Source organism: Gavialis gangeticus, unplaced genomic scaffold (genome assembly GCF_001723915.1).
Source record: "Gavialis gangeticus isolate Ggan-Ray unplaced genomic scaffold, GavGan_comp1, whole genome shotgun sequence".
Taxonomy (NCBI): Eukaryota; Metazoa; Chordata; order Crocodylia; family Gavialidae; genus Gavialis; species Gavialis gangeticus.
The window spans coordinates 306,493-333,139 of record NW_017729001.1 but is presented as its reverse complement, the minus strand read 5'-3'; the positions used below and the strand labels follow the sequence as shown (position 1 = coordinate 333,139).

The 26,647-nt window shown below is 47.4% G+C and overlaps 1 protein-coding gene across 5 annotated transcripts in view; it reads right to left on the bottom strand.

The window, feature by feature from the left end:
- Nucleotides 1-230: 230 nt before the first annotated feature.
- The window catches only part of NOS1 (nitric oxide synthase 1), a 200,099-nt gene continuing 173,682 nt past the window's right edge, over nucleotides 231-26,647 (bottom strand). For 4 of the 5 annotated variants that reach the window (XM_019506669.1, XM_019506668.1, XM_019506670.1 and 1 more), the window contains 16 exons: nucleotides 25,692-25,836; nucleotides 24,793-24,897; nucleotides 23,843-23,901; nucleotides 20,228-20,344; nucleotides 19,278-19,452; nucleotides 17,880-18,018; nucleotides 16,227-16,305; nucleotides 15,375-15,568; nucleotides 14,584-14,753; nucleotides 13,547-13,757; nucleotides 12,278-12,365; nucleotides 11,663-11,784; nucleotides 10,746-10,894; nucleotides 9,795-9,989; nucleotides 6,480-6,598; nucleotides 231-4,436 (listed from right to left, as the gene is read on the bottom strand). In XM_019506669.1, coding sequence (XP_019362214.1) covers nucleotides 4,385-4,436; nucleotides 6,480-6,598; nucleotides 9,795-9,989; nucleotides 10,746-10,894; nucleotides 11,663-11,784; nucleotides 12,278-12,365; nucleotides 13,547-13,757; nucleotides 14,584-14,753; nucleotides 15,375-15,568; nucleotides 16,227-16,305; nucleotides 17,880-18,018; nucleotides 19,278-19,452; nucleotides 20,228-20,344; nucleotides 23,843-23,901; nucleotides 24,793-24,897; nucleotides 25,692-25,836 — 2,119 coding nt within the window. In that variant the 3' untranslated portion in view covers nucleotides 231-4,384. Of the gene's footprint in view, nucleotides 4,857-6,479; nucleotides 6,599-9,794; nucleotides 9,990-10,745; nucleotides 10,895-11,662; nucleotides 11,785-12,277; nucleotides 12,366-13,546; nucleotides 13,758-14,583; nucleotides 14,754-15,374; nucleotides 15,569-16,226; nucleotides 16,306-17,879; nucleotides 18,019-19,277; nucleotides 19,453-20,227; nucleotides 20,345-23,842; nucleotides 23,902-24,792; nucleotides 24,898-25,691; nucleotides 25,837-26,647 lie in introns of all 5 variants that reach the window. The other variant, XM_019506671.1, reaches the window with a different exon arrangement.

The window sequence follows — 26,647 nt, the reverse complement described above, 5'->3', positions numbered from 1 at the left end:
AAGTAAGTGCAATATAATATTATCCTAGATGCTCCACTGTTGGAAATCGGAGCAATTGTAATGACTTGATTGGTGCTGCTACCTGGATGACAACAGTTTAGGACCTGGCTTGATGCATTGGGCTTAGTTTTTGAAGCCTCAGCAAGACCATCCCCACTGCTTCATCAATATGTAACTTGGCCTCCATGGTCTGCAGCTGCTTTAAGACCAACAGTTATCATTTCCTTTCATGCCCCTGACTCTCCATGAGCAGGGAACAGCTGAAGGGAACTACAGTTAAGACTCCAGAGAGTAGCATCCTCCTATCACTTCACGCTCCAAAGTTGTCACACAAATCAACCTTAGCTGAAGTACTTGTTGCCCCTTTTGGCCTGGGCAGGTTGGAGTTGGAAGGAAAGGCCAGGATTCTCTTCAGGGAAATGCAGGAAGGACTGTTGGGCATAGGCTTTGGGTTTCATGTGCAATAATAAGGTTGTAGAATAATGGAGAACGGGTGTTATTAATATTGAATATATTTTAGAAGTAAAATAAAAGAAAGGATATGAGTAGAGAATGTTTCTGCTGCATCCTTCCCTCAACTTCTGCCTCTGCATGCTCTCAGCTGCAACCATAAATCTTTGGGACAGAGATCTGCTTTTGTTGTTTGCCCTCCCTATTTGGGATGCTGCATAGCCATATAAAGAATAGCATATATACTGCCTCTCCCCTTAATAAACTCCCAGACAACTTGTATTGGGGTGGGGGGAGGGGGAGGGGCAAACTTTTGTGATCATTGAACTGAGGCTGAATACTCAGATGCTTGTTCTGGTGAATTGATGCCTCATTAGTTTAAGATAATGAATAGAGCCTGCTGGAAAACACTGGGTAATATTCCCCAGGGTTTTTCCTCATCATGCATTGAGTTTGAAATTAAAAAAAATGGAAAAATAAATCTTGATAAGCTCTAGTAAGGATTCCCTTGCTATTTAAGTCTTTGGAATCAGAAATGGGCTGGGGATGTGTTTGGGTGGTGGTCGCAGCAGGCTTTGACATTCATAGCAATGGCAGGTCCTGGTCTCTGAAACCAAAACCACCCATTACAGATGTTGTACATGGAGTTACCATACTAGATCACGCCAGGGATCTATCAAGCCCAGGAGATATTTGAAGCTGCTCAGAAGTTTGGAATATGGGAAGTAGCCATGGAGGAGGGGAAGTAATGGCCTGAATGCAGACAGAACAGTCAAAAACAAAAATATACATAGAGTTCGGCTCTTTACCTGACCCCATGGCTATGTCCACCGCTTAGGTGCTATGCACATAGCACATGTGCATGCTTTACACTAAGCTGAACAGTGTGGCTTGTTCCTGAAAGGTCTGTAACTATGGAATGATACAGGCGTTCTGCAGGTTAATGTCCCCTTTGCCATAGGAGGAAGTGGAACCTCAGGGGGGTACAAAACCTCTGGCAAGTGAGGAAAGCTAGTTGTCTACAAAAGCAAAAGGAACTGGCTCAGTTAAGAAACAAGTCAGCTCAGGACATTATGAGCTAATGATCCTGGCAAAACAAGATGGATGGAGGGAAGGAGCTCTTTAATATACTTCCTTCTGCAATGGCTGGAGTTTCCGGTCACCGCTGGTTTCTTCCCTCAGTGCCTGTCCTGTCTCTGAGATGCATCCAATAAGAACTGGCTGGACTTTACACAGCATTTTCCTCTCTAAGACTCATCTTCAAAGGGGCATGAGGGACTTGGGCATTCATCTCCCAGATTTGCAAATCTGTCTCTACCAAATGCAGCACCTCCTCTTTCACACTCCTCATTCCTTCTCCTTCCCTCTACTTCTCTGGGGCCAGGACATGTGCCTCATGTTGAGGGAATAGTGGAGTGGGGTCCCTACGCTCCTGATGAGAGAGCTCACTGTACTGGCTGTAAGCTGGAGCCTACAGCCCTACTTGGGCAACAACTTTGAACTGAGTTTATAACTAGTTAGTAGCACTTCTGCTGGCTCTAAGCCATGCTCTATGTGGGCACACCATATGGGGAGCAACCACTATGACTAACTGCCTCAACCCTGCCAGAGGCTGAAGTTGATGGAACTGGTTTGGCATAGTGTTGATGCTACAGCAGACAGGATCCCCAGCTCCCCTCAAATCTTAAGAAGTCTGGCTTTTCCCCTTCCTTCCCTGCTCTCTGGGCACTGAAAAATCCCAGAATTTACTGCTCCACCAACTGCTCTGTGTGCAAATCCCCTATGGCATGTAGCCTCTGAAGAGGCACTGTGGGATAGATGCCAGATACTCCTGAAACCCACCAAGACAGTGTACAGAGACAGATGCAGTCCCTGTTGTAAATCAGTTGTAAATGGTTACAAAACACCAGCTATAGTGTGGATGGGGGGCTTTGTTCATCCCACGAGGCAACAAATTTGGCCAGCTGTCCGGTTCAGAGAGCTTGTGAATTACCACAAGGTGGCAGCAGCCACACACACCAGCAACAGACGTCCGGCTAAGAGATGGATCTGAACAATCAAATTCAGACCTGGATGCAAACTTTCCCAAAGCCTTGGAGGCTTTTGGCCCAAGCTTTGTTTCTAGGACACATCTAGAGTTGAGGAAGAGATCCTGTTATGGGAGAGGACAGTGCACTCTAGTGACTAGGCATAAAGGAAAGACTGGCAGCAAAATCAAACTTCTGTGGGCACCGCATAATCAGAGGTCAATGAATGTGACCTGAACTAGAACAACCAAGCTGCATTTGGGCAGGGGAAGTTTCAAATCTGGAGGGGCTTGCTTTGTTAGAAGTGCAGCTTGGGGGAGTGTATGGCAGATCCTGGTCTCTGAAGCCAAAACAATTTGTTACAGCTGTTAAAGCCCTCTTCCTTGCAGCTCCCTGTTCTGGTGATAACACATGCTGACACTGGGAAGTGGTCCAGTACTGTGAGTTCCCAGGAAGGAAGGACAGCAAAAGCTACCTGAAAACAGCAGCCTCCCTCTGCTGCCTGCAGGGTAGTAGGGTAGAGCATGGTGGAGCGGATACCGAGCATTCCCCATGCCCAAGGAATCTGGCAGCTGGAGAAAGAGAGGGGCAAGGAGATGTTTTCATTCCCAAAAGAGGAAGGAGAGAGATGGACTGTGCACCAGCTTGAGATGCCTGGCCAAAAAGGTGCTGATGACCCCTTTGCATCCCTTCATAGGTTACTTGGGCGGCTGGCTTTTTGCACTGAGCCTGAGTTGGCAGCATTTCAGAGCTCAGGATCATTGCATCAGTCCCTGAGCTTGGTCTACATCCCCTGCTACACCTCCTGGCAGAAATGCCCCATGCAGTTCAGGAATGGGATTATAGCAGGCAGAATATTTTTTTTGGCCAAGTGGAGGCATCCACTGCAGTCAGCCTTGTGCCATGAGCACTTCAGAGCTCCTGGAAGGGTGAAGGGAGGGTGCTGGGAAAGGACAGGTCACACAATCGCAATGAGATGGAACTACCCTCCTTTAAAGCCCCAAGAGCCTCTCTTGCTCATTTAAATGGGGCTCCCAAAGAACCTGGCAGCTGGGGTCAGGAATGCATTATATAGCTTTAGCAGACTTCATGCAATATAGCCTGGGGGAACAAGCTACCTGCTGGCTTCCCATCAGCCTTTACTGTTGGCAGATGCCCCTAGAGCTGGGCATATGGGGCTTCCCCTTTCAGTCTTCTTGCTTTACATTTCCCCTCACCCTGCTGAAGAGGGCTCCTGGGTCCAGTGTGAACCTCAGCTCAGCGCAGCTCCATGACAGACAATCTCTGGCTCAGAACCTTCCTGCAGGGATCTCAGCAAGCCTGTCGCCCTCTCCTGCTTTCTGGCCACATTTAACCTTCAGCCCCTATCGCCTGCCTGGCAGGTTCTGAAGGCAGCTTGGCAGAATGGGCAGGGCCTGGGCTTCCCTGGAACCAATCTGATGCCACCCACACGCTGCCCAGCTGCAGACAACTCCATAGGCCGCGGTGTGCTATGCTTGCACATGCCCCATGACCTTCATCCAGCAGGGAGGTAAAGGTGCCCCTTCACTGGGGGCAGAGGAGGACTAAGGGAAGAGCTGCAGGGGGAGTGAAGCCAGGGGAGGGGAAGCGATGGTGTAATTAGAATATATCACAGAGCTGTCTTAGGTGAATCCAGTATCTATTAAATGCAGACAAACCCCTCCCCTTAAACAGAACAAAGCTTTGGTGTTTCCAGGCTTTCTGGAGAGGACAGCAAGGTCCATTGACATGGCAGGCACTGTGCGTCCTCTGTGCTCAGCTTCGGCAGAGGGCCAGGCCCATATGGTCTAATGGAAAGCAAGGACGATGCAGTGATTCAGCCAAGGTCCTAGTTGTGCAGGGGGAAGGGGTCTTGGGGAAACAGCTTCTTTCCACTCCTCGCTGCTTTAATCAGGAACTGCCAGCTCCCAGGCCCAGGCACCTGGCCCTTCCCTCTTCCTGAAACACCAAAAAATGCAGATGATTGCTAAGGTGGTGATTTCATGCAGCAGCAAAACGCCCTTGTCAGAACGTGAGAAGAAGAAGAAACATAGTTTCGTAAGAGCCACTGCAGATTATAAAGCCATCGCACTTCAGCAGGGAACTCCAGGGAGGGAAACAAGTTAAAAGAAACTGCCACAGGACAAGAGAGAGAGAGAGAGAGAGAGAGAGAGAAGGAAAATCATCATCATCATCATCAGGACACAACAACAGGACAAGAGACAGAGCACGTTCCATGGGCAGTCCCCGCAGAAAAGGAGCTGCCGTGTCCGTGAAAATACAAAACCCAGCACCCTCCAGCTGGAGGGGGGTGGCTGCTGCTGTGACTGGTTTGGCATTCCATCTGGGGCAATGGGATCCAGTTATGAGCAGAAAACCCTGCAAGAGAAGGTGAAGAAAGGACAAGCTTAGAGAGAAGAGTTGATAGCTACTCCATGACCCTTATCAGTATGTCAACTTAAGTGCAATGAGCAGCCCTGGCCACCAGATGGCAGTGCGACATGGGATAAAGTATATGGTTGACATTACTGGGTGAAGTCTGTGGAGCCAGGTTGAAGCCATGGTGGTCTCCTGTCTAAGCCACCTGCATTGTAACACATCAGAGCAAGTTAATTGCAATAATCCTCACCATCTCTGCTCCCACAGGCCCTTTTCATAAAAGAATGCCAAGTGCTTTACAGCCGACATTCCTTTACAGGTGGCATACACCATGCACACCCATCCAGGTAGGATGGTAACTACTGCTATCCCTATTATAGACACGGAGAACTGCAGCCTTCTTTGTACATTGCAAAACATAGAGGCGCTGCACTGAAGCTAACTGCCTTAATCTAGACGAATCATAAACCACGCGTTGGTTAGGCGACTTGCTCAGGGTCGCACAGAGAATCTGGGGCAGAGTCAGTTCACAAATCCAAGAGTCCCAACTCAGGACAGTCAGCAAAACACTTCAGACAGGAAATGAGGGACAAGAACTTACAAGTGGCAAGGCCTGGGACACAGACTGAGCAGTTTCCACGGGGGCATGGAGATGTTACTCATTAGCATTTCCTTGAAGGAGATTGTCCTAATTGATCTCTTGGCTCAAGTAGGACAATCCAGGTAGAGCAGGGGTCTGAGCAGTTAAGCAAGCAGCAAAGCATCAGCTTTCTTTTGTTTCCATTTGAACTTGGAGCTCATGACTGGAGCCAAGTAGGAGGAGGATCTTCTAGGCTGGGAAAAATGTCAAGATTTTGAACAGTTTTCATTGAATAGGAGAGGGGCAGGGCAGGCCCCTGCTGGGCAGTGGGGAGAATATTTCAGGTGGCTTGGTCCTTTAGCTTCCTGCCTTTCAGGGGGAGCTGAACACACAGCTCTCTGATTAAACAGGGCACGGGTGGCCCAGGTTCCCTGTGTGCCTGCTAGAAAGGGCACTGGCCATGCAGCTACCATGTTGCTACCAGGTGAGACGCAGGTATCTGAGGGAACTGATGCAGCTCACCTGGAGCAACAGGTTCCAGAGAACCGGAGAGACACTCACCAGTCAGATGGCAAGGGGGGGCGGACAGGAAACCAGGCTGCCTGCCTGGTGTCTTTCAGCGTTTTGATGCAACTGACAGACTGTTCCTGCCGAACATTTTGATTATGTCAAACTGACATTTCCCAACAAAACTCTGTTCTGTCAGATAATTTTCAACTCTAATGGTAATTAGTCACTCGTGCCTTAAATTTTTTCTGTTGTAATATGGTATCCTGGGCTGCGTGGGCTAAATTCATACCATGGGAAGACAAAGTAGCTCTATCAGGTGTGGATCCAGCCTACTGAAGCCATCATTGTCTTAGAGAAACAGCACCGCGGCTTTGTCTGCTGCTAACGTGGAAAAAAAAAAAAATCAAACTCCTATTTCTGTCTCTGCTACTAGAGGTTTCATACGTGGGAATAAGTAAAAGCATCCTTTCGGGTTCTACAACCCACACACTTCAGAAACAATAGCACAGGTTAAAATAAACGTGTCAACTCACTCATCCGTGTCCTTTTTGCTCTCCTCAATGAACGCAATCGACTCAGATCTAAGGCGGTTAGTCACTTCATATGTACGCAGGGTGACTCCAAAAATATCCTCGTGATATCGGTTGTCATCCTGCAATGAAGGATGAGAGAAATGAGAGACATACAACGGTATTAAGAATTATTGTACTACCGTAGCTTGAGCAGTGAAATTCAGGGCCCTGTTTTGCTAGGCAGTGTGCAAACACAGAAAGATACAGCCCCTACTTCCAAGTTTACAGTTTAAATAGTCAAGAGTGGGCAGATGAACGTTGATTCAGATGGGAAGTAGCTTTAATTCAACAGAGGTTTCCTGTTACCCATTCCAGTGTTATATCCACTAGACTAGTGGTTCTCAACCTTTTTAAACTGGTGGCACTCCTTGTTAAACTCCAGGCACCACTCGGAAAATGCCACCTCTTAGTTTTCACTTTTTTTTTTTTTTTGAATATGGAACGATTTTTCTGTTGCAAAGAACTCAGAAAGACCAAACCAGGTCAGAATGTTTTTGACCCTATGGATTCCCATTTGAAATCTCTGGATTTATCTTGTGAATTTTGTAGGTGTTTGCATACTGAACCTTGTTAATACCGTGTGGCACTCTTTGGCATCCTTAAATAAAGATCCCATGGCACCCCCTGGTGCTGGAGCACCCTGGTTGAGAATTACAGCCTTAGAATATGTTACTCCTCTAAGTAGCTATTTGTCTGTGCGTCTTAAGTCACATAACATACAAGGTTACTGGAGATCATACTGCAATGTCAGAGGAATATTTCTGTGGTGAACAGTGTAGTGTGTTTGTGTCCTCTACCGGAGGGAATCACAACCATCTAACTGTATGTCTTAGGCACTGCATTGCTAATTAAATCTGCCTTTCTAGCTCAAAGAGTCAGGGCCTGTGCTTATGGAGCACTACAATCCTGCTTTCCCTGCTATTCAATGAAGTGGCCAGGTGGCCCCAGATCTGTTGTGTGTGTTGGAGTGAGGGAGGATATTGCTGACTTTTAGATAGGTAATGAACATGTCCCTGCTTCTTAAAGGACATTGCCTGGCTAAAAACAGCATGAGTCAGGATAGCTATGCACCTTATAGGTAGGGACCTACCAAATTCGCAATTTTGCAATTTTTGTGGAAACCACAAATTTGGTAGGTCCCCCGTGAAAAAAATCCAGTCCTTGTAAAAAAGTGAGAAAATGGCCAGGAAGGCAGGTGGGGAGGGGAAAAGGAGCTGCAAATGGAAAATGGCAGGAAGACCTGGTGTCTTGAAGCATGGGGAGGAGGGGGGAAGGAAGAGTGAGATTTTTACAACGGAGTGCATTGGGCCCCCCAACACCTCTGATAGGCTGAAAGACCCCAGAAGTCCCATCCCTCCCCAGAGATTAACAGATGACTATGCCAATCAGAGGCATGGGAGGACCCACTATGCTCCACTATGAAAATGGCACCTGATGCCATGCTGGGAGCACAAAATCTGGAGGCAGCCACCATGAATTAAGTAGGTCCCTACTTACAGGCTATCTAAACAAGATGTATGTAGAGCACAAGCTTTTGTCAACTCTAGCTCATGAGAACAGCATTGCCAGGGCATACCCATAAAGAGCCACGACTGCAAAAGGATGCAAGAGGCGAGTTGTGAGTGGAGCAGCAGCAGTGCTAAGTTACTGGTGGGGAAAATGCTGGGGGCAGGGGGATGGCTCCAGAGTAGAGCTCCTTGGGAAGCTGTTATATTTCCTCCACATTTGGCACTCCTGACACCACCTGTGTAGGCCTGGCAAGCCCTGCTTGGCCAGAGTAATGCCATGATGGTGCAAACACATGTGACTAAGTTAAGCAAGTACTGCGTTGCTGGGCCAGGTTGGCATTTTGCAACACTGAGTTGCCAGGCAGGGTTGTTGTTTTGCAACCTAATGGGAACAAGACAGCAGGCACTGACTGGATGCAGAATTAGGTTAACTAAATATGAAATAGTGTAATGTGACTAAAAACATGTAGCCAGAAGTATAAAGAAGTTGTATAGCCACAAGCAATCTGATCATTTGAGATTCTGCTGAGCATCTTCAGCCATCGTGAATCCCCAAGGAAGTGGTAACGCCTGGCCAGCTGACCTGACTTCTCTCAACTCCAAGGCTATGTGAGCCTATAATTATTGTTGTAAATAAGTTACTGCTTAAGTATGTCCCAACAAAGCTTTCGATGTATGACTGAAGTTGTTGCACTGATCATTAATATCACTCTCTACCCCAGCTAAAAGGTAAAGTAATGCTTGCACTGGAACCCTCTCCAACTGAACTGCTCATGAGAAGACAGCTTAAAATGCTGTTGTCTATACCTCCACCACAGCTGAAGCCTAAATAACCCAACCTGAAAAAAATTAACACACGGGATGGTGAACTAACACTTTAACAACAGCAACAAAAAAACCCTTCAATGCTAAGAATAAAATAAATCCATTGCTAAAACTGCTGCTGGAGAGACGCCTTAATTTTAAACTCCCAAGTGTTTGAAACTATTCAAAATATAACAGACACTCTTTAATCCTCCTTAGTAAAAATTCTAAAAGGCATTCTCCAGAAAAATAAAGTTTGTCTTCAAGATCTTCCACCTCACAAACAGAGAGAAGAGAAGAGAAGGAAAAGAAAAAGGAAAAATAAATCAAGCAACACCAAACACATTGTCAAGAAATGAAAATAAATCCCTGTTTTGTAGAAAGTCTACAAAATAAATAGTTTAGAAAAAGGAAGCTCTATAAAAGATAAAACACAGTATAAAAAAAACTAAACAAACCTCCTGAAAGACTGAGCTTTGAAAATTTATGTCTAATTATATATTATTTATATGTTGTACAAAGGCCAGATGGATCAAAAATTCTTCCAAAGATCAGTCTTTTGCAGAGACTGTGCCTCAAATATACTCCATCAATATGATCCTCTCTCATACCAAGCCCATGGTCTCCTGCTCCTGAGCTTGTTTGCTTCAGAGTTCTGGTCTAGGTGGCACAGCCTAAGGTGACTAGAGGAAGAGAGTACGGCAGTCTTAACCTACCCCTCCATTGCGGAGCTCATCAGCCAGCTGCTTTGGCCAGAGACAGTTAAACAATACATCCCTCACCTTGAAGGGGTGTAGTCAGTGCAAGAAGTGAGGGAGATGTGCCTGCTGCCTGTTTCCAGATCCTGTAGCTGCAGTGTCCCCATCATGATTGACTGTGCTAAAGGACGCACCAGGTGCAGTGCCCTTGGCACCAACCTTCCCTCCCCTCCTTTCAGCCAGCCCACCAAGGCAGTGTTACTCACCCGCAGCCTGCTAATGAAAACACCAGCTTCCTCCACTGACAGTTGGCCCTGCTGCCTCATAATACACTGGATGGTCTTGAGGACGTCTCCAGCCATGGTGACATCGCCACACACGTAGATGTGACCTCCCTGCTCCTTCAGTGCTTTGTACACAGCCTGGGCCAGCTGCTCCTGTAGTACGTCTTGCACGTATTTCTGGGAAGAGCCCACAGCTGAGGTTAAATGGCATCTCTTATCTGCAGCTTCCAAAATGCTCAACAACTCAGCTTTATCCACAGGACTCACTCTACCTATCCATCTCTCAGTGCAGTTTCAGCCACCTCTAAGGTGGAACACAGCAGCTATGTAACAAGGAGGATGGAAACTGAAGACAATCAGGACTTGGTTATTCAGAAGAGCTGAGCACCACTAGCTCTTGCAGCAGCCAGTGGGACCCCAGGAGCTCTAGAGTCAGAGCCATGGAGCGCACTATGGAAATGGCACAAGGAACTGAGAGGCAAGAGGAGACTTAGCCAGGGCAGCCTGCTTAGCATACAGCTTGGGAAAAGTGCCTGGTAACTGTTAGTGCCTACAAGTGCTCAAAGCCTTGCCTTCAAAACTCACTGAAAAGGCAGAAAGAAAGGAAGTGATTAAAGTTTTAAAGGTCTGGAGACCCACCAGTTAGCTATTGTGCTTTGGTGTTTTCTTCAAGAAAGCAATGCTCCCTGGGTAGTATCTGAATGGGGGATTCCAAACTACTGTACGTCTCATCAGGGGTTAAAATCTTGAACCAAAATCTCAGTAGGGCAGGAAAATCCCTCCAGGTGATGCTACTGCTGGCCAGGCATTTCCCACACTCTGGGAGAATCAAAAGCTACCAGGGTGGGGCTCCTCTCACCACGTGTTCTAGACTGATCAAGGCAACATGGGGCTGGGCACAGGCAAGAGGAAAGTGTGCCATCCAGGCATTACCTTTGGTTTGTCTGGTTCACGGGAATAGGCTGTGTACAGCTCTTTGAAGACACCTTTGTTTTTGGCTAGGAGGGTCTCCTCCCTGTAAATGTGGTCAATTTTGGACTGTCGGCACCCAAAAACCAAAATCATAGGACAAGGCTTCAGATCTGGAGGAAAAAAACAGGGCAGAAATGAGAAACTGGAAATCACCAGCTGTCCAGGCTCATACATACCCATCTGCATGCAGCAGACACACTGCCTCTTTAACTGAGGTTCCATCTTTGCCTGAAATCAGACATGAGATGCATCCTGACAGGGAATACCTTGGCTACATTTCTGGTAGCTTTGTTGCCTGGGACATCAAGGGGTAAAGGTCAAAGGTCACAGAGCACAGAGTGGGGGAAATGAGGGAGAATGAGGTCATGTGCCATTCTAACCCATAAACGTGGACCGAAGGTCTCAAGTAATTAGAGCTAGCTGAAAAAAATATCAACGTTTCCCCAAAATTTCCATGGGGAAAGAATGATACTTTTCCCCTAAAAGTAACATTTGCCAGAATTTTTTGCTTTCCTTCTAGGTCTGGAAAACTTTGAATAAAATTGCATTAAAAACATTTCCACACAAGTTTTTCATGTAAAAAAAAACATTTTCCAACAAGCACACAGGAAAGTTTCCAACCAGTTCTGAGCATAGCACTTACCTCATCACTTGCTGAAAGCCAACAGAATGCAGTCAGGGATTTATGCATGCACACTTCACAGCGATCAGCTGGGATTATGCCCAGCACCTCTCGCACTAAACTTACATACCTGCACTCCCCCTGTCAGTGCCGCCGCCACATATACCCACTCATATCACCCTTGGGTAGGGGTAGACTCCTGTTGCCTCCCTTTCACACCCAGTTATTTGCAAGGGGAACAGAAATACAGGCCCACCTTTGTGTTGGATTTCAAAGAGCCGCTGCTGCCAGAAACTCCGGAAAGGGGCAATTCCAGTACCGGGGCCAATCAGGATGCAGGGGACTTGGGGATTTTGTGGCAAATGGAATCCTGGAGCTCTGGACAAACAATGGATAAAGTCAGTGAAGGCTTAAGGGTGCAAAACCAAAGCTGGGTCAATAAAGTCTTAGCAGAGCCAAATCAGGTAGAAATGTAGCACAGCAAAGCAGGTGCTGCCAGGCTCCAGAGAGTAGCATCTTAGTACAGAACAAACACAGTGCATGGTAAGGATGCTCGGTCATAGCCCAGGCTCTTCCAAACACATCCTGGCTATGCAGAGGCACTGGGGCACCCTGTATCTTAGTCCACATTCTATATTTTGATGTGGCAAACTGTTCGATGGAAAGGGATGCCAGCTATTCCAAAGCATAACCCCTTCAGTGCTGTAAACATATGAAGCACTACACAAACAGGAGTTCACACTCTCTTGACTGTGAGGAGCTTGCAGATGGTTCTTTCTTGGCATGGCTCTTGGTGTCTCCATGCAGCCCACTCCCTTCCAAGCCCTTCCTGTCTCTCCAGGACTTTACATGCAGGGCACATGCCACTCACCCTCTTACAAAACAGGGCACAACCTCATCAGGCTGTATCCGGTTGAACCAAGAGGAACAGACCCCATGGTGTATTGGTCCTTCCCCATCTAGAAGACAAAAGAAGACAGTTTGCTCTCTGCCCTTACCACCACCAAATGGATCTCTGCACAGTGTTTCAGTCATTCATCGACCTGCACCCAGCTATTCACCCATGTGTTCACTACTACACCATTACCTGCATAGTCCAATCTGTGACTCACATGCAGAAAGGTTGGTCACTAAGGTCTTGCCTGAACCACAGTTGTGGGTCCCAGAGCAAACTGAAACCATATTCCAAACCCAGAAGTTCACCATCAGGTTGCTTCAGATTCACCCCCAACATGAGTGGGTGACGCATGCTCAGCCTTGTCTAGTACCAGAACCTGCTACTGCCACGGCATAGACAGTTATTAGGCATTCCCAAGGTCCTGCTCGTCAAGGTGCTCTTGTTGGGAAGGGCTGGACCACTAGGTCAGTCAGAAAGTGCCGAGTCTTCTTTCCAGGCAAGAAACAAGGCATCCTTTCTGAAGGAGCAGGCCAGTGTGTGACTGGTTTCAGTGCTTACACAACCATGATTAGCACCATAGCCACATTTCCTGCTCAAGGCCAACACAGACCTTTCAGAGTTATCTTGAACTGGGCAAGCACCTACTTACCAACTCCATCTACAGGCTTCTTTCAGTTTATAGACCATGCATCGCTCTTAGCCAGGGCTTTAACCACACATATGTTTTAAGAATGCAGCAGTTGGGCTCCATTCTGTTACATGAGCTGCCATCAGCCCTCAGCGGTGCCACGTCGAACCTAGATATTCAACATTTCTTGCATCTTCCTGAACAGTTCAACAGTTCAAGTTTAAGGCTGTGATTCAGGAGAGGAACAGGATTGTCTGAGGGGCTCTGGACAGTTCATTCTTGGGGTGGCAATGGCAGAGCTGAGGTCTCTTCTCCCCACCACTCGCCAGCATGTAGCAGACAAACAGTCCTTAGGTTCCTGCCTCTGACAGTCCCACTTCCCTTCCCTACCTCTAAGAGGGAGCCTAGCTAGAACAAGTCGCAGAACCAGGTAACACCCCCCTTCCTCCCAGTTAATGCTCCTCACCCTGCTCCCATTCTCCTCCGCTTACAATGCAAGCAACCAGGACAGCCCTATCTTAGGATGGCACAGGTCTGTGTAGAGCCTTATGGTCACATGAGTGCTGGCTTGTCACTGTCATGCAGAGCCTGCTGTATTACTGGTATATCGTTACCTCTAGTGCGGTATGAGACCACAGCCACAGTGAGGTGAACCTCGTCTGGGTACATGTCAGGGGAGGAGCTGATCGAGTAATAGCGAGGCTGCAGCAGGGGGAGCTGGGTGAGCAGCAAGGTGGAGGGCATCTGCACGGATGGGAACTCCTCCAGCACCTCTACTATAGTGGGGTTTTTGGACCACTTCCATTCCTCATATTCCTGCAAACCCTGTACCGAGAGAGGCAAAGGAAAAATGAGCTATATTATCTGCTTAGTCTAAATCAGATGCCTTGAACCAGAACTGTACAATCCCTGTAGGAATCCCTTGGCATGGCCAGGGCAGGAGAAAGGAAGCTTTGGCAGAACACCTCAAACTGGAAGCCTCTCCTCCACAAACACAGCACTAGTGGAGCACCCAAGCATGGGTCCCCTGAACTGGATTAAAATGTCCATGCTATTCACCAAGCAAGGAAGTGATGGATATTAGAACAGGGGACCTACAGCTAGGAAACCTGGATTCAGTCCCCAACTCTGCCGCATCATCTTTCCATGAACATAGGCAAGTCACTTACTAACAGAGTCCTCATCTGCAAACCAGAAAGATATGAAGTTAAATCATTTAGCCAGAAAGCACATGGAGGGGGGTTATATCAGTGCAGGGACACTATTTTACATTGTATCAGCTGAAGTACTGAGCCAATTGAGGTAAATGGTCCAGGGAAAAGAGCCAGTAGGAAAGGCTATTTTGATCAAAGCTGAAGAATGAATCTCAAGGGATGCATCATCTCCACAGGCCGCAGGACCACAGTAAGTTGCTTCTGAGGAACAGTGGTCTAGCACGTGAAGAGGCAAGTCATCAGCATCAGCTACCATATAAGTTGCCTCTCAGTCAGACACATTCCAAGGGATTCACAGAAGGTGGATGCGTGGGTGGAATGCACGTTAGAGGACGAGTCTCACTGCCTGCTTTTCTGCATCACAGAAAAAGTGGCCATGAGGGATATGTAACTCTCACATGCTATGACACAGTTGCCAAAAGGATCTAAGGATTTACCTTGCTGAGGACCTGCAGACATTTCTTCTCTCTGTCACTGGTGGCCAGTAAGGCAAACTGTTGCAGCAGCAGGGGTGTGGGAGGTGTGGTAATGTCCAGATAGTACTTAAACGCATGGAAGATGGTGCATGGAGGGATGCGGTTCTCGTCTGTCCAGTTACTGATGACACCTGCCAGGAGAGAATTGTGTACAACCCTGTGATCAGCTGAACCTAACAGCCCACTTTGGGCAAGTCACTGAGATGCAAACTGTGTGGAGACATTACACAGTGAATGAGGAAAAACTGGACAGAAGACTCTGACATGACGCTAAATTACCCTCTTTGTACAATAGGGCACACAAAGAATACAGTATCTTAGGCTCCATTAGCTGCTGACTTGGGACCTTCTAGAACAGAACGTGCTTTCTATCTGTTTTGCACAGGCTGATGCTCATACATATTGCAAGGCAATGGGGGTACCGAGCCTATTTCCAAAACTCAGCGGTTAGGCATGTACAGTCAGTCATTGCCAGTTGACACGAGGAACAAAAACCCCATCCCGCAAAGAACCTACTAGCCCATGAAACCATTGCTTTGATTGCTCCACACTCCCAGAGAACAGGCTGATTATGGATCTGCCCAATGGAAACCCAGTCTTTCATGGACAGAAATCTACAACTACTGCTACTGGCCCTGCAGTGCTTATGAGAGCACACCAGTGAAACGGATGAATAGGTCCAAGGACTGACAAAAGCATTTGTGTGGAAGACATCCTGGCTGCAGCTAGTCCCTCCTTCTGACCCTTGTTACCTAGAGCTGTGCTCCTCTCCTCCAAGAGCTCCACTTTCACCAGTTGGTTGGTTGGGGGTGCATCCTCTAGTCTTTCAATCAGGACATTGACCAAGTCCTCATGGTTGCCTGGAAATACTCCCAGGTGGTCTCCAGGGAGGTACTGCAATTCCTGGTGTCCGTTGGTGTGAAGTCTCAGGAAAATTGTTGACCGACTACAGAAAGAACACAAACAACATCCCTTTGGAAAATGACTAGGCTCAGTCTAGCAGGTCTTCTCTACAGCTCCAAGAGCTGAACTAGAAGACTGCCACAGAACCATTTCTTTAGCATTTTTTTCTAAGTCAGCAAGCAAGTGGGTCAAGTTCCACAGGTAAGCAGTCTGGTGCCTGTCTGTACACATAACCATAGAGCTGAACTAATAAAACTGAAAAAAAAGAACTGAACTAGAGCTTGAAAAAAAGATATCAGTCATGTGTCCTCTTCCTTTCCCTCCCCTCCACCAAGCTACCTGCAGAGTTTTCAGTTGCTGTTAACTTTCACTGTTAGCAATCTTAGCATAGGAATCTTTGTCAGCTTCATCTCTTGCCCTGAAAATTTTTCCCTCTCTTTGGAAAAATTGAGGTGCTCTTTATGGGCAGGAGGGTTAGCTAGTGTAAATGTGGAGGACTGGCATTAATAAGCATGCTCCACCATACTAGAATAGTTTTTAACCAAGGTCACACTTTGGGCCCAACTTGGTGGTTTGATACTGGAATGCTGTAGATAACAGTACGTGTGTGCATAAGTGTACCCTGGATGTGGCATATATGCATGTGAGTGAGGTACTGATGTTTTATCTCCTGCATGCTGAGGGAAGACTACAGCTCCTACCTGGATTTGGGACTCTGCAGATTCTGGCGAGTTAGAAGCCGGGCTGCATAGACTCGCTTTTTATGAATACTGTACAGACCTGTGGAAAAGAAGATGCAATAAAAGAAAAAAAGCCGAGCATGGGAGGACAGCTGTTTCAGTGTCTCCAGGGTGTTTTGCCCACCACCACAGTGTTTATTTAGCACCTCAGAACCAGGAGTGGAGGTTGTTGGCATGTCCTCCGAGGGGGAGTCCATAGCTATCTAGACTTAGCCTACAAGAAATAAGCCCCACCCATTCAGGTTTGCAAACTGCCTGCACATGTTGTTTGGCACAGCCATGAGTGCATGCCCAGCACTATACTTTGGTGCTTTAACTCAGGAGAGCCTCAACATGGTGCTAGGGCACATGCTTGGGGTTGCATTGGGTCATCTACTTGGCAAATATGAACTCAGGTGGGTATGAGTGAGCAGGCCTGGTTTCTTGGAGATGTACTTGGTTTCACTCAGGAATCTGTGTAGACATGCACCAAGGGATTTAGGGCTTGCAATCCATGTGTGCTACACCTGGGAAATCAGGTCATGAAACCATCCCAGGAAGGCCCCAGCCCACCCCTCTTGAGCTCTCTGCCTCTGGCATACTTGCGAGAAGTAATGGAGGCTTCACTGCCACACCTCCAGGTGTGGTGTGTACAGAGTGGGAGCGGGGGAGTGGGACATGCTTCTTGGTGCCGCTCTCAAGACTGTTGTGAAAGCAACAAAGAGAGGAAAGATCCAAACACTGGCTGTGCTTCCCATCTATTAACAGGTTGGTAAACAGGATTATTTAGAGATGGCCCTCACCATCACAGGACATGTGCTTGTTCATACACACAGGCACATCCCTGTCACCCTTCTTTTACCACTGGTGTGGAATAGCTGGCAGCTAAGCATCTGAATTTAGGAAGAGCCAAGTCAGTACAACATATATGAGCTAGTAGAACTACATTTTAGTGGGTCAGTCCTACTATTTCAAAGCCACAGGAAGCAGGGATTTTAACAGACAAGACAGAGCAGTCCTGGATTCCCTTAGTCCACTTGCTCTCAGCAATGACCACACCTGCTTTAGAGAATGGGGTCAGGATAAAGAAGCTCAGATGCAGACCTGTCCTCATAAGTTGTTTCCCAGACACAATCACTGGCCTGTCACTAGCCTGAAAGTCCTGTGGTTGTCCCTGATAGTGCCTCAGGTTGAACAATGAGATTGAAAGGGAAAGAAAGAGACAAAATTAGATGCAACTTTATGGAGCTGTCCTCCCTGGCCACTGGGGTCCAGGTTGGGGCTCTTTGGAGTTGAGCAGAAGCCAGGGTGATTAAGAAGGGTTTGGGGTTTGGTTGGGGTTTGACCACATGTCAAGAAAATGGGGGAAAAGGTAGCAGGAAGGAAGGACCAGATGTGAGACAACATGAGGAAAAGAATGGAAGGAGTTGGGAGATGGGGAAAGAAAAAGGATGAGTCAGAGGGAGAGCAAGATACAGATGAGAGAATTAAACACCCATAAGGCACAGAATTTGTCCAGAATAACCTTCAGTCTGGATCCATAGAAGCTTGTCACTGTCCCCAGGAGTTTTCCATCTTTCTCAGATGCCACCCCATATTCAAAGCCCCAGTGACCAGGTGATGAAGCATCTGTACCTTGTGTGAGCTCAGGGGCCTCAGCCACGTAGGTCAGACGGAACTTGCTCCTCTTCCAGCTGCGGTCATTGCTGATAAGGGAGTTGTTGGCCTTCTCAATGTTCACGTCGTCTCCCACACAGAACACATCACACGCTGCCTGCAACACACGCAAAGCTTTCAGGGACCTTCTCAACTCAGTCTGACTTCCAGGAAAGACCCACTCAGTTTCTCAGCCTAATCCTAGCATGTGCTATCACCCATTTTTAGTTAATGTCCCTCCCACTCATGTTTACATGGAAAGGAGGATAGGACAGTGATGCTCAGAACCAGGCACAAGGTAGGGAGGCACATCCCATGAGTCTATTCTCTCCTTGCTGCATGGACACATCTACCATTAGTATTATTGCTGATGCACATCAGTAGGGAACATACCCTAAAATGCCCCCTCACCACGATACAGAAGAGGCCAAGCCAGATCCTTGGATCCGATTACTTCTAGGGCCTAGCATGCCCTAAATTTAAGAGATCCTAAATGGTCCTTTCTTGTCATCACCAGCAAGCTAAACCTTGGTTCTAATCATCCCAGTTTTTCAAAGCGTCTATATTCCAAGCCCAGGCCCACAGCATTGCCATTTCTCAGGGTTTCATTACAAGTCCACAGATAGCTGATGTTTTTCTTAAAAGCCAAGTTCCTCAGTTTCTAGCCTTTGTGATGCAGAAAAAGCTTGAAAATATGAATATAACCAGAACTAGAAGGCAAGCAAACAGACTCAACATAGACTCTTCTCTTTTGTCTGGTCTCCAATACACTTTGGTCCAATTTGTGACTTTTGAATGATGGAGGTTGACAATACTGGTTCCATCTACATATTGGCAAATGGCTCTTATATATTTCCAAGTTAGCTACACTAAAACCCAGGATCCAAATGTCCCAAATATCAGGCTATATGAGATCCAAATCCAATGCTACAGCCCATCTTCTCCTAGAATGCACTTCAAGGCCAGTTGTAAAGACAAGCCAGCCCTCCAAGAAGGCTTTGATTATGCCAAACTGTGCTCTACGTTTCTTGATGGGCTGCTCCTTCCTGCTGGGCTGATCCTAAGCCACCTGAATTAGGCCAGCTATATCACAGCCCCTTGCTTGGTCCTCCAGCAGATTTTTGACTAACAGGAGCTGAAGACCTGCTGGAGGCTGGCCTCCAATCCTTGGCTGTGCTATGAGTTTGTTGCCAAGTGCAGAGATAGGGTGAAGATGTGGACTTCAACCCTGCCTAACAGCCTGGGTCCTGTGGGTGCTTGGGCATCATTAAGGTCCAGACCTAAACAGTAGATTTACATAAGCAAAGACTCATAAACTTCCAATATTCTTGTCCCACCCTCCTCTAAGCTGCCCAAGGGACAAAGGAAGCAGACTACCTTGAAGACCTTTTTGGCCCAGGTCCTGAAAGACTCCTCCTGGCCACAAAGCTCATCCCCCTCTCCCATCCGGAGGATCCGCTCCCCTCCTAGCTCCTCCAAAAGGGTGTCCACAGCACGAGCGAAGGCGCAGAAGTGGGGGTAGGCCCGCGACCCCAGGCCAAACACAGAGAATCTGCACACAGATGAGAGCCATGGCTACAAGAGGCTGAAGCAGGGCAAGAAAGCAGAGGACCAGAGTCTTGTCTGGAGAGACAAGACTTGTGCCTGCATAGCCATCAGGAATGATCACTTCCCAGCCTGGGGTCCAGTAGTGGAAAAGAAGCACTGCAATTAGGCAACGGTTTTCTAAGCATTCCCCAAACTACGTCGCTGGAACTCAGCATCCCCTCAACTGAAGCCCTTTCAGAGCCCAAATTACCTCAGTGGCTCTGGGCTGCATGGGCCATCTCTATGCTACAGGGCCATAGCCATGCTGTGGGAAGCTAGTGGTGACACAGGTGGGTTGGCCCTCATGGAGAGTGGTGAAAAACGGTCAGCAAGAAGCCAGGCCAGTAAGGGATGCAGATATCTGAAGTAGGGCTGACAAGCCTGGGAGACAGTAAAAAGCCACAGGGACTCTTGTGCAATGACGTATAGCTATTCTCCTAAAGGTCTAGGAAGTGACAAAGTACTGACCAGGTGAGTCAGGACAAGCCAGTAAACATAATAAAGACTCTGAGCCAGGTTAGGCCAGTGAGTCTGTGGTTACCTAAACAATAAATATTGGCTTTATCTCTGAGGGGCAACTTTTGCTAGGGTGAGTGGCCCTTAGCAGCAGCTACTTGTCATGTCCCTCATCTCCGTCCCTGGCAGAGATGGCAGGAAATGCTGATTTTTACAGTCAGGCTGAACTCCATCGTTTGGAGGGGCAGGACACCGGTGCCTCCCTCCCTCTCCATCCTGCTCACCTGACATTAGCCAGAGGCCCTGTGCTCTCAAAGTTGTCCCTGGCATCAGGCCCATCACTTGAAGATTTCCGCACATCCGAGGAAGATGAGACACTGTTAAAACGGACCTTGTAGCTCCTGTGAAGAGTAACCATGAGCATTAGAGTAGTAGCATGGGCCACAACTCCAGAAGTTGGATGGGTAGACAGGAGCTGGGAACTGGGCTACAGAACACACTGAACAAGGCCTGAGTTCATGCTTCTCCAGGGGATGCTACTAATGCCAAGCACAGAGCAGGTGTGCACTCCCTTCTCTGAAGCAGTTATGACCCTCCAGTAAGTACGTGCTATATTTCCCCTGCTCTGCCCTATACACAGAAGACATGAGGCTTTTAAAGCCCTCAGCCACCTATGCTAGCTCAAGCTGCCTGGACTCCTATGTTCAGCTCTGGACATTGCCAGTTCAGTTCCCCACGTATCAGCCATGATGGTGAACTTCACAATAGCATTAGCTGTGGGGAGGGGGAGGCAAAGCCCTGAGCGTAGGCCATGACAGAGAAGGGCAGTACGCAGGGGCTTTAAGCCACCTGGCTTTCAAGATTTCCTGTCTTCCATGACTTGTTCAGGGCTGAACAGGGCTTTTAGAGAAATTTCATTTCCCATCAGGAAGAAAAGATCCCATTTAGTTATAAGACTCATATTAGAAACATGGGAAGCGGGGTGGGGGGAGGGAGGGGAAGCTGACATCAGCAAGATTGTTTCTGAATTGAACCTTCTTCAGAAATTGCCCTACACAAGAGTTTCTATATATACGGTGACGGTAATAAAGGAGTGGTGTCTGAATGAGTCACCAGCCCAGCCGCAGCTAGTATTACATAAGGGAAGGGAAGCCTGTGTGCGAAGTAGCTGTCAGGACCATGGTGGTGCCTGGTTTTCCCTTCTCTGTTCTTCACTGCTCCTAGTTACCACAAGCCTCTCCTCTTAACTCCTTCCCCTTTGCCACGTTCTTTTACTTGCCTCTGCCCTGTCTTCCACCCTAGTCCCCCTTAATCCAATTAGCTGTTTGGAAAATCCCACTCTGTGTCTGTCTGCATCTTTATGGGTCTAAGTCACTTTTCTAAGTAGGGCTGAGGTGCTTTTTGAAAACATTAACCTTATTCTAAGAGGTATTTGCCTCAATTCTCTGACCAAAAATACTATAGGGAAATCTTCAACTCTGCTGTCTCACTACTCCAAGGTGTAGCCTTTGGGATAGTTTTAAAATCACCATTGTTGTAGTATATGCATACAGATACACAGCAACCTCCTAAAAATTACCCTGGCCAAAACACTTTTCTCCCTTCGTAGCTAGTGTTCTCTGTTTGAAGGGTGCCCACCTAATTCTTAACTATTGCAGTAAAACTTTTGCAACCTACATTTCAGAGCCTAAGTATTTAGGCAGCTAGGCAAGGGACTTGGTTTTCAGAGGTGCTGAGAGCTCTTGAAGTTCCTGGTGAAATGAATATATTCTGGGGAAGTTGGGAGCTGTCAAGATCTTTGAAAAAACAGGTTGCTTGTGAATGTTGGTAGGTTTATCAAAGATGACTGCCACAGTAGGCATTTTAACTTTATTCCTTTCACTTAAATCTGATTACCTAATCCCTGAGACCACCGTGGAAAACCCCATCTTTAGCGTCTAGCATTAGACAGTCAAGTCTAAAACCTAGCAAGAACACAAGTGAGTTTTATGTTACCTGGGTTACAGCAGAAAAGACAATGTAGCGTGGCAAGGAGTGTCCTGTCCCAAAAAGGTGCTGCCACCAGGACCAGACAAGTCTCTGCTAAATGCAAAGCTCATAGCAGGCCATGGAGCAGAGGGGCACTGTCAGATACCACATCCTGGTTAGTCAGGCCCTTAAAGATTGCAGCTAGCATCTTTGATTACACTCAGAAGTGACTGGTAGTTGTTGGTGCTGAGCTCAGATGTTCATGATGTTCAAGATGTTCATGATTGAAAGTACTCACCCTACCCACGGAAGAGTCAACTCAACTACAAGTTCATTTCTGGACACTCCTTGGCACAGCAGGGATGTGACAGATGACCAGGGGGAGGGCCATATAAACAACACTGTAATGCTTTTCAGATTCCTCCCTGTGGGTGGCCTATTGTCCTGTTTCATCAGCTGTCCCCATTAAGAAAAGAGGCCATTAAGAACATAATGGGTATTCAGATTGCAAGCCCTGGGGTGACCAGTCATATTACTTATCTGCACAGCACGTAGGTCACTTTGGGGCTGCTGCCTAACTAATAACAACAATACAATCAGCATGCAAGGAATTAGCAGTACCACACTGAAGGGAAATGTTAATCACAACACTTCAGTCTTACTGGACATCATTCCTTACCTTGTGTGGGAAAGGCCAGATCTAAGACTTTCTACCTCTTTAACATCTGATTAAATACCACTTTATCACTGGCCAAGTGCTAATTCTATCCTGATTAAGGAACAGCCATTACCACTTGCCATTATCATTATGTTAACTCAAGAGACTTCAGAGTGCAGCTAATGTCCCAATTAAGTAGAACTGCTTTACTTAATAGCTAAAATAATAATAAGCTATAAAGGCCATAAATGATTAACACTTTGCCATTCTTTAGTAATACCTCATGCCACAATGCACTTGACAAATCTCTTGGAGAGGTTAAGTAACTTGCCCAAGTCTCAACTTACTTCAATAGCAGAGTCAATGGCAGAGCCCAGGAACCCTGACCTCCAGTCCCCTGCTCTAGCCACCAGGTTCCACTTGCTTACAGGTCACAGCTTCTTGGCTGGCTGTAACTTTACCACAGCAGTTACAGTCCCTAGAAGTATTTTTGCCAGAGGCATAACAATGCAGCTGGGTGCCTGGGGCAGCTGCCACACACAAGGGAAGGCATGACTTCTGGTTGCTGCTACTGCTGCCACTGGCCTGATTGTGCAGCCATTTTTTCCATCTCTGCAGCTGCCCTGGTCACCATGCCCTAGTTACACTACTGATTTTTGCACAGCCATGCAATAAACTGAGTCCAAACCCCATAGTATCTCCATAACTTTTAGCGTACTTACAGCCACAGCACTGCTAACTCTCACTGTTTAGTTGCACATCTCACTACAATGGGTGTAGCCCCCATTCTCGGAGCCATAAGATTTTATGAACATTGCATTTTTTCTGTTTTAATACATTTCTAACCCTCACAGTCACAAAGAAAAGCGTAAGAATTAATTCTAAAATTTAAAACATAGGAAGTAAACAAGAATAACCCCCACATCTATTTATTTAAGGAATTATTCATAATTTTTTAATATTGGAGGCGGCAGTGTTGGGGGCATCACTGCTTATATAAATGCCTTCACCATTAACAGTGAGAGAGACAGAGACAGAGAAGTCAGTTTTACTTGTTATCTCAGCCTGTTGGGGGAAGGTGAGAGGGAGCTAGTGCTACCTGGTACATTGTACTACCAGCCTGAAGTCAAGTGAGTCCATTCCTGGCAATGAACTTTCAGCCTATCTTTTGAGGCTAGTAAACCAAAGTGAGGATGTGGTCCCTGGACAACCCAGGGAAGGGCCATTCCAGCTGCTGGGGGTGCGATGTGGGACTCTTGTCTGAGGTTCTTACTTCCTCTCTTCCAGGTTGGAGTTGGGGTTCCTCATTTCCATCAGTGCACAGCCAAATTTCTAGAGGTAAAAAGCATAGTTGTTGTATCAGTTCTGCATGCTGTTATCTAGGAAACAAAACACAATGACATGTCTGCATGGCTGCTCTAACCTGTGCCCAATGTCCCCACAGGCTTTCCCCAGTGACTGCAGGGTTGTTCCACTGCCCTGAGCAGGGGAACCAAGTTCTTCTCTTTGGCTGCACTGGTTTGTGAGCTCCTTGGATGGCCAATACAGGACCAAATATATTGGTAGAGTTCAGTAAATAGATTAATATATCACCTCACAGCCACCCCAGAGGACAGCTATCTCTTTTGACAGACAGGGAAATGAAGGCAATTTAGTATCTCACAGCATGTCTGAGGAAGATATGGCACTAAAATTCAGGCATCATGGTGCTCACACAGATTATTTGACCACTGGACCCTACTTTATCTCCATAACTGGAGAGTGAAATGGCTGGGTTTAGAAGTGGGTGCTGCTTTCTGCTTTTCACCATGATTACCTTGTGCATTACACTCAGGCATCTAATTAACCAGTGGTCTCCAACCTTTTTAAGCCCAGCAGGTAAATCTGTGGGGAGGCAAGGAGGAGGCAGATTGAGGCAGAGGGAGAAAAAATTATTTGGGGGTGCACCTCCCCAGCAGGCAAGTCCCACCTGACCAGGGCCCCACTCAACTTACACCTGCTCCTGCCTCTGCGGCACTGTCCCTCACCGCAGGGGCCTCAATCTAGCCCCCGTCCCTTCCCTCCCCCATGGACTGACCTGCTGGGTGGGGGCACGCGTGTGCCATGCAGGCTCTCAGCCCTCCACCCCAGCCTTGGATTGACTCCAAGAAGCTCCAAGATCTACCGGTGGATCAAGATCCAGTGGTTGGTGACCACTGTAATAAACCCAGTGGCCTATCCTACCTCCCCATTCTCGGGTGGGTCTCCATTGCCGAATGTACTGGTGACCACCAGGACAAGGGTTTCATGCTCCAGGTGGACTATGTCATACTCATCCATGGACATCACCTGAGAAAGAGAGACATGCTTGTAAGTAGACCCTGATGTGGGGAGACTCACTGCCATTTGGTCCAACTGAGCTTTTACATCTAGTAATCCAAATCTCTTCACTAAATTCAGTAGTTATGCAGAAAATGGGGATTGCAGTCAAGTTTATTGATACTCCAGGCACAAGGACACAAGCCTTAATGGAACAAGCAAAAGATCTGCTGTCTGTGACACCCTAAAAAATTAATGGAGTGAAATGGGTGACATTAGGCAAAACGGGGCCAAAATTCCTCTTCAAAAGTGCAACTTGGAAGGCAGCTGTGTTCCCATGCAGGTCTTTTCTTAACAACTACTAAGATGCATCCTGTGAAGTACTGAGACCTTCAACTGCTGAGAAAGTCGATGGGACCAAGAGTGTCCAACAACTTGTTGCATTGGTTCCTCTATAAGCCACACAGTTATATGCACATCCCATGTGGGCAGCAGCATAATGTGGGGCTAGTGAGCAGAGCACCAGTCCCAGGCACCAATTTAATGGGGGTACCAAAATGGAGAGTCCATGCCACAGCAGCAGCAGCCCCATGCTGCTGCTGTTGCAGCAGGCAGCAAGACACGTAGGCTTTGCACTGCTGCTGTACCAGCAATAACTGGGGTGGGCAGACCATGCACAGCAGTGGACAAGATTCCCAGAGCAGTCCCTGGAGCCTGCCCACCCCCCTCTTCACCCTTCTGCCCCCAGTCTCCAGCAAGATTTGCTCAGCGCACAAACCCTGCTAGTTATGCCTGTGCTTGTAGGCTGAGAACTGGTGCCCTACCTTGGCATCAAAAGCATGCTTGAAGATTTCACATAAGGTTTTTGCATAGACCTGCGATTTCCCTGTTTCTGTAGCATACAAGATGGTTGCTTTGACCCTTTTGGCCATTGCCTGGCCCATCAGCTTGGCAGAGAACTTCACGGCTCTGGGAAACAAAAGGAAACCTGGGTGAGATACTAACAGGAGAAGACCAGTCTGCAATTCTGCACACAAACTGTCCCCTCCTCCATTACTGTTCCAGGTTACAAGCAGGGCTGTGGACTCACAGGGCAGTTATTTTATAGTACCAGTACAGGGGAAAATATGAAACCCCATTAAAAGCAGCCACCTCTCCAGCTAAGGAGAAAACACAGCCTGATTAGAAGGGCAGTCTGCTACACTCTGTGCTGGTGTAAATGATTGCGCATTTATTTCTTTTAAGCCTTCCTCAGAGGCACTGGATTTTGGCTTTAGCCAAGGCAGGGGATTTCAACTGGGGCGTGCCAGCACTTCTGCTGGGACTTACAGTTGGACGTTTCTGGCTAGAGGATCTTGCCCCTCTGTTCAGGGTCAGACTGATTGCCAATTTATGGTCAGGAAGGAATTTTACTTTCTAGTCAAACTGGTATTGACTGCGGGGTCCGGGGGAGAGGGGATTGCCTTCCTCTTTAGCAGGAGGCATGGCAGAGACCTGGGATCTCTTGAATGTATTTAACAAACTTTTATAGAAGCAGGCCATTGGCTGCCGTGGTTCTCCTACTTTACATGTGGTAGGTTCAGATGTTATCTCTTGTGTTGTGTCAGGGCTGACGGTAGTTGTTCTAAGAGGTTAGACTATGGGATTTGTATAGGATGGTTTGGAAAGGGATGATCCTGCCTCAGGCAGGGGGTTGGATTAGATGACCCATGGAGATCCCTTCTAGCCTAACTCTCTAAGGATCCAAGGGTTACACCAGTGGCAAATGGGCTTTTTCTTC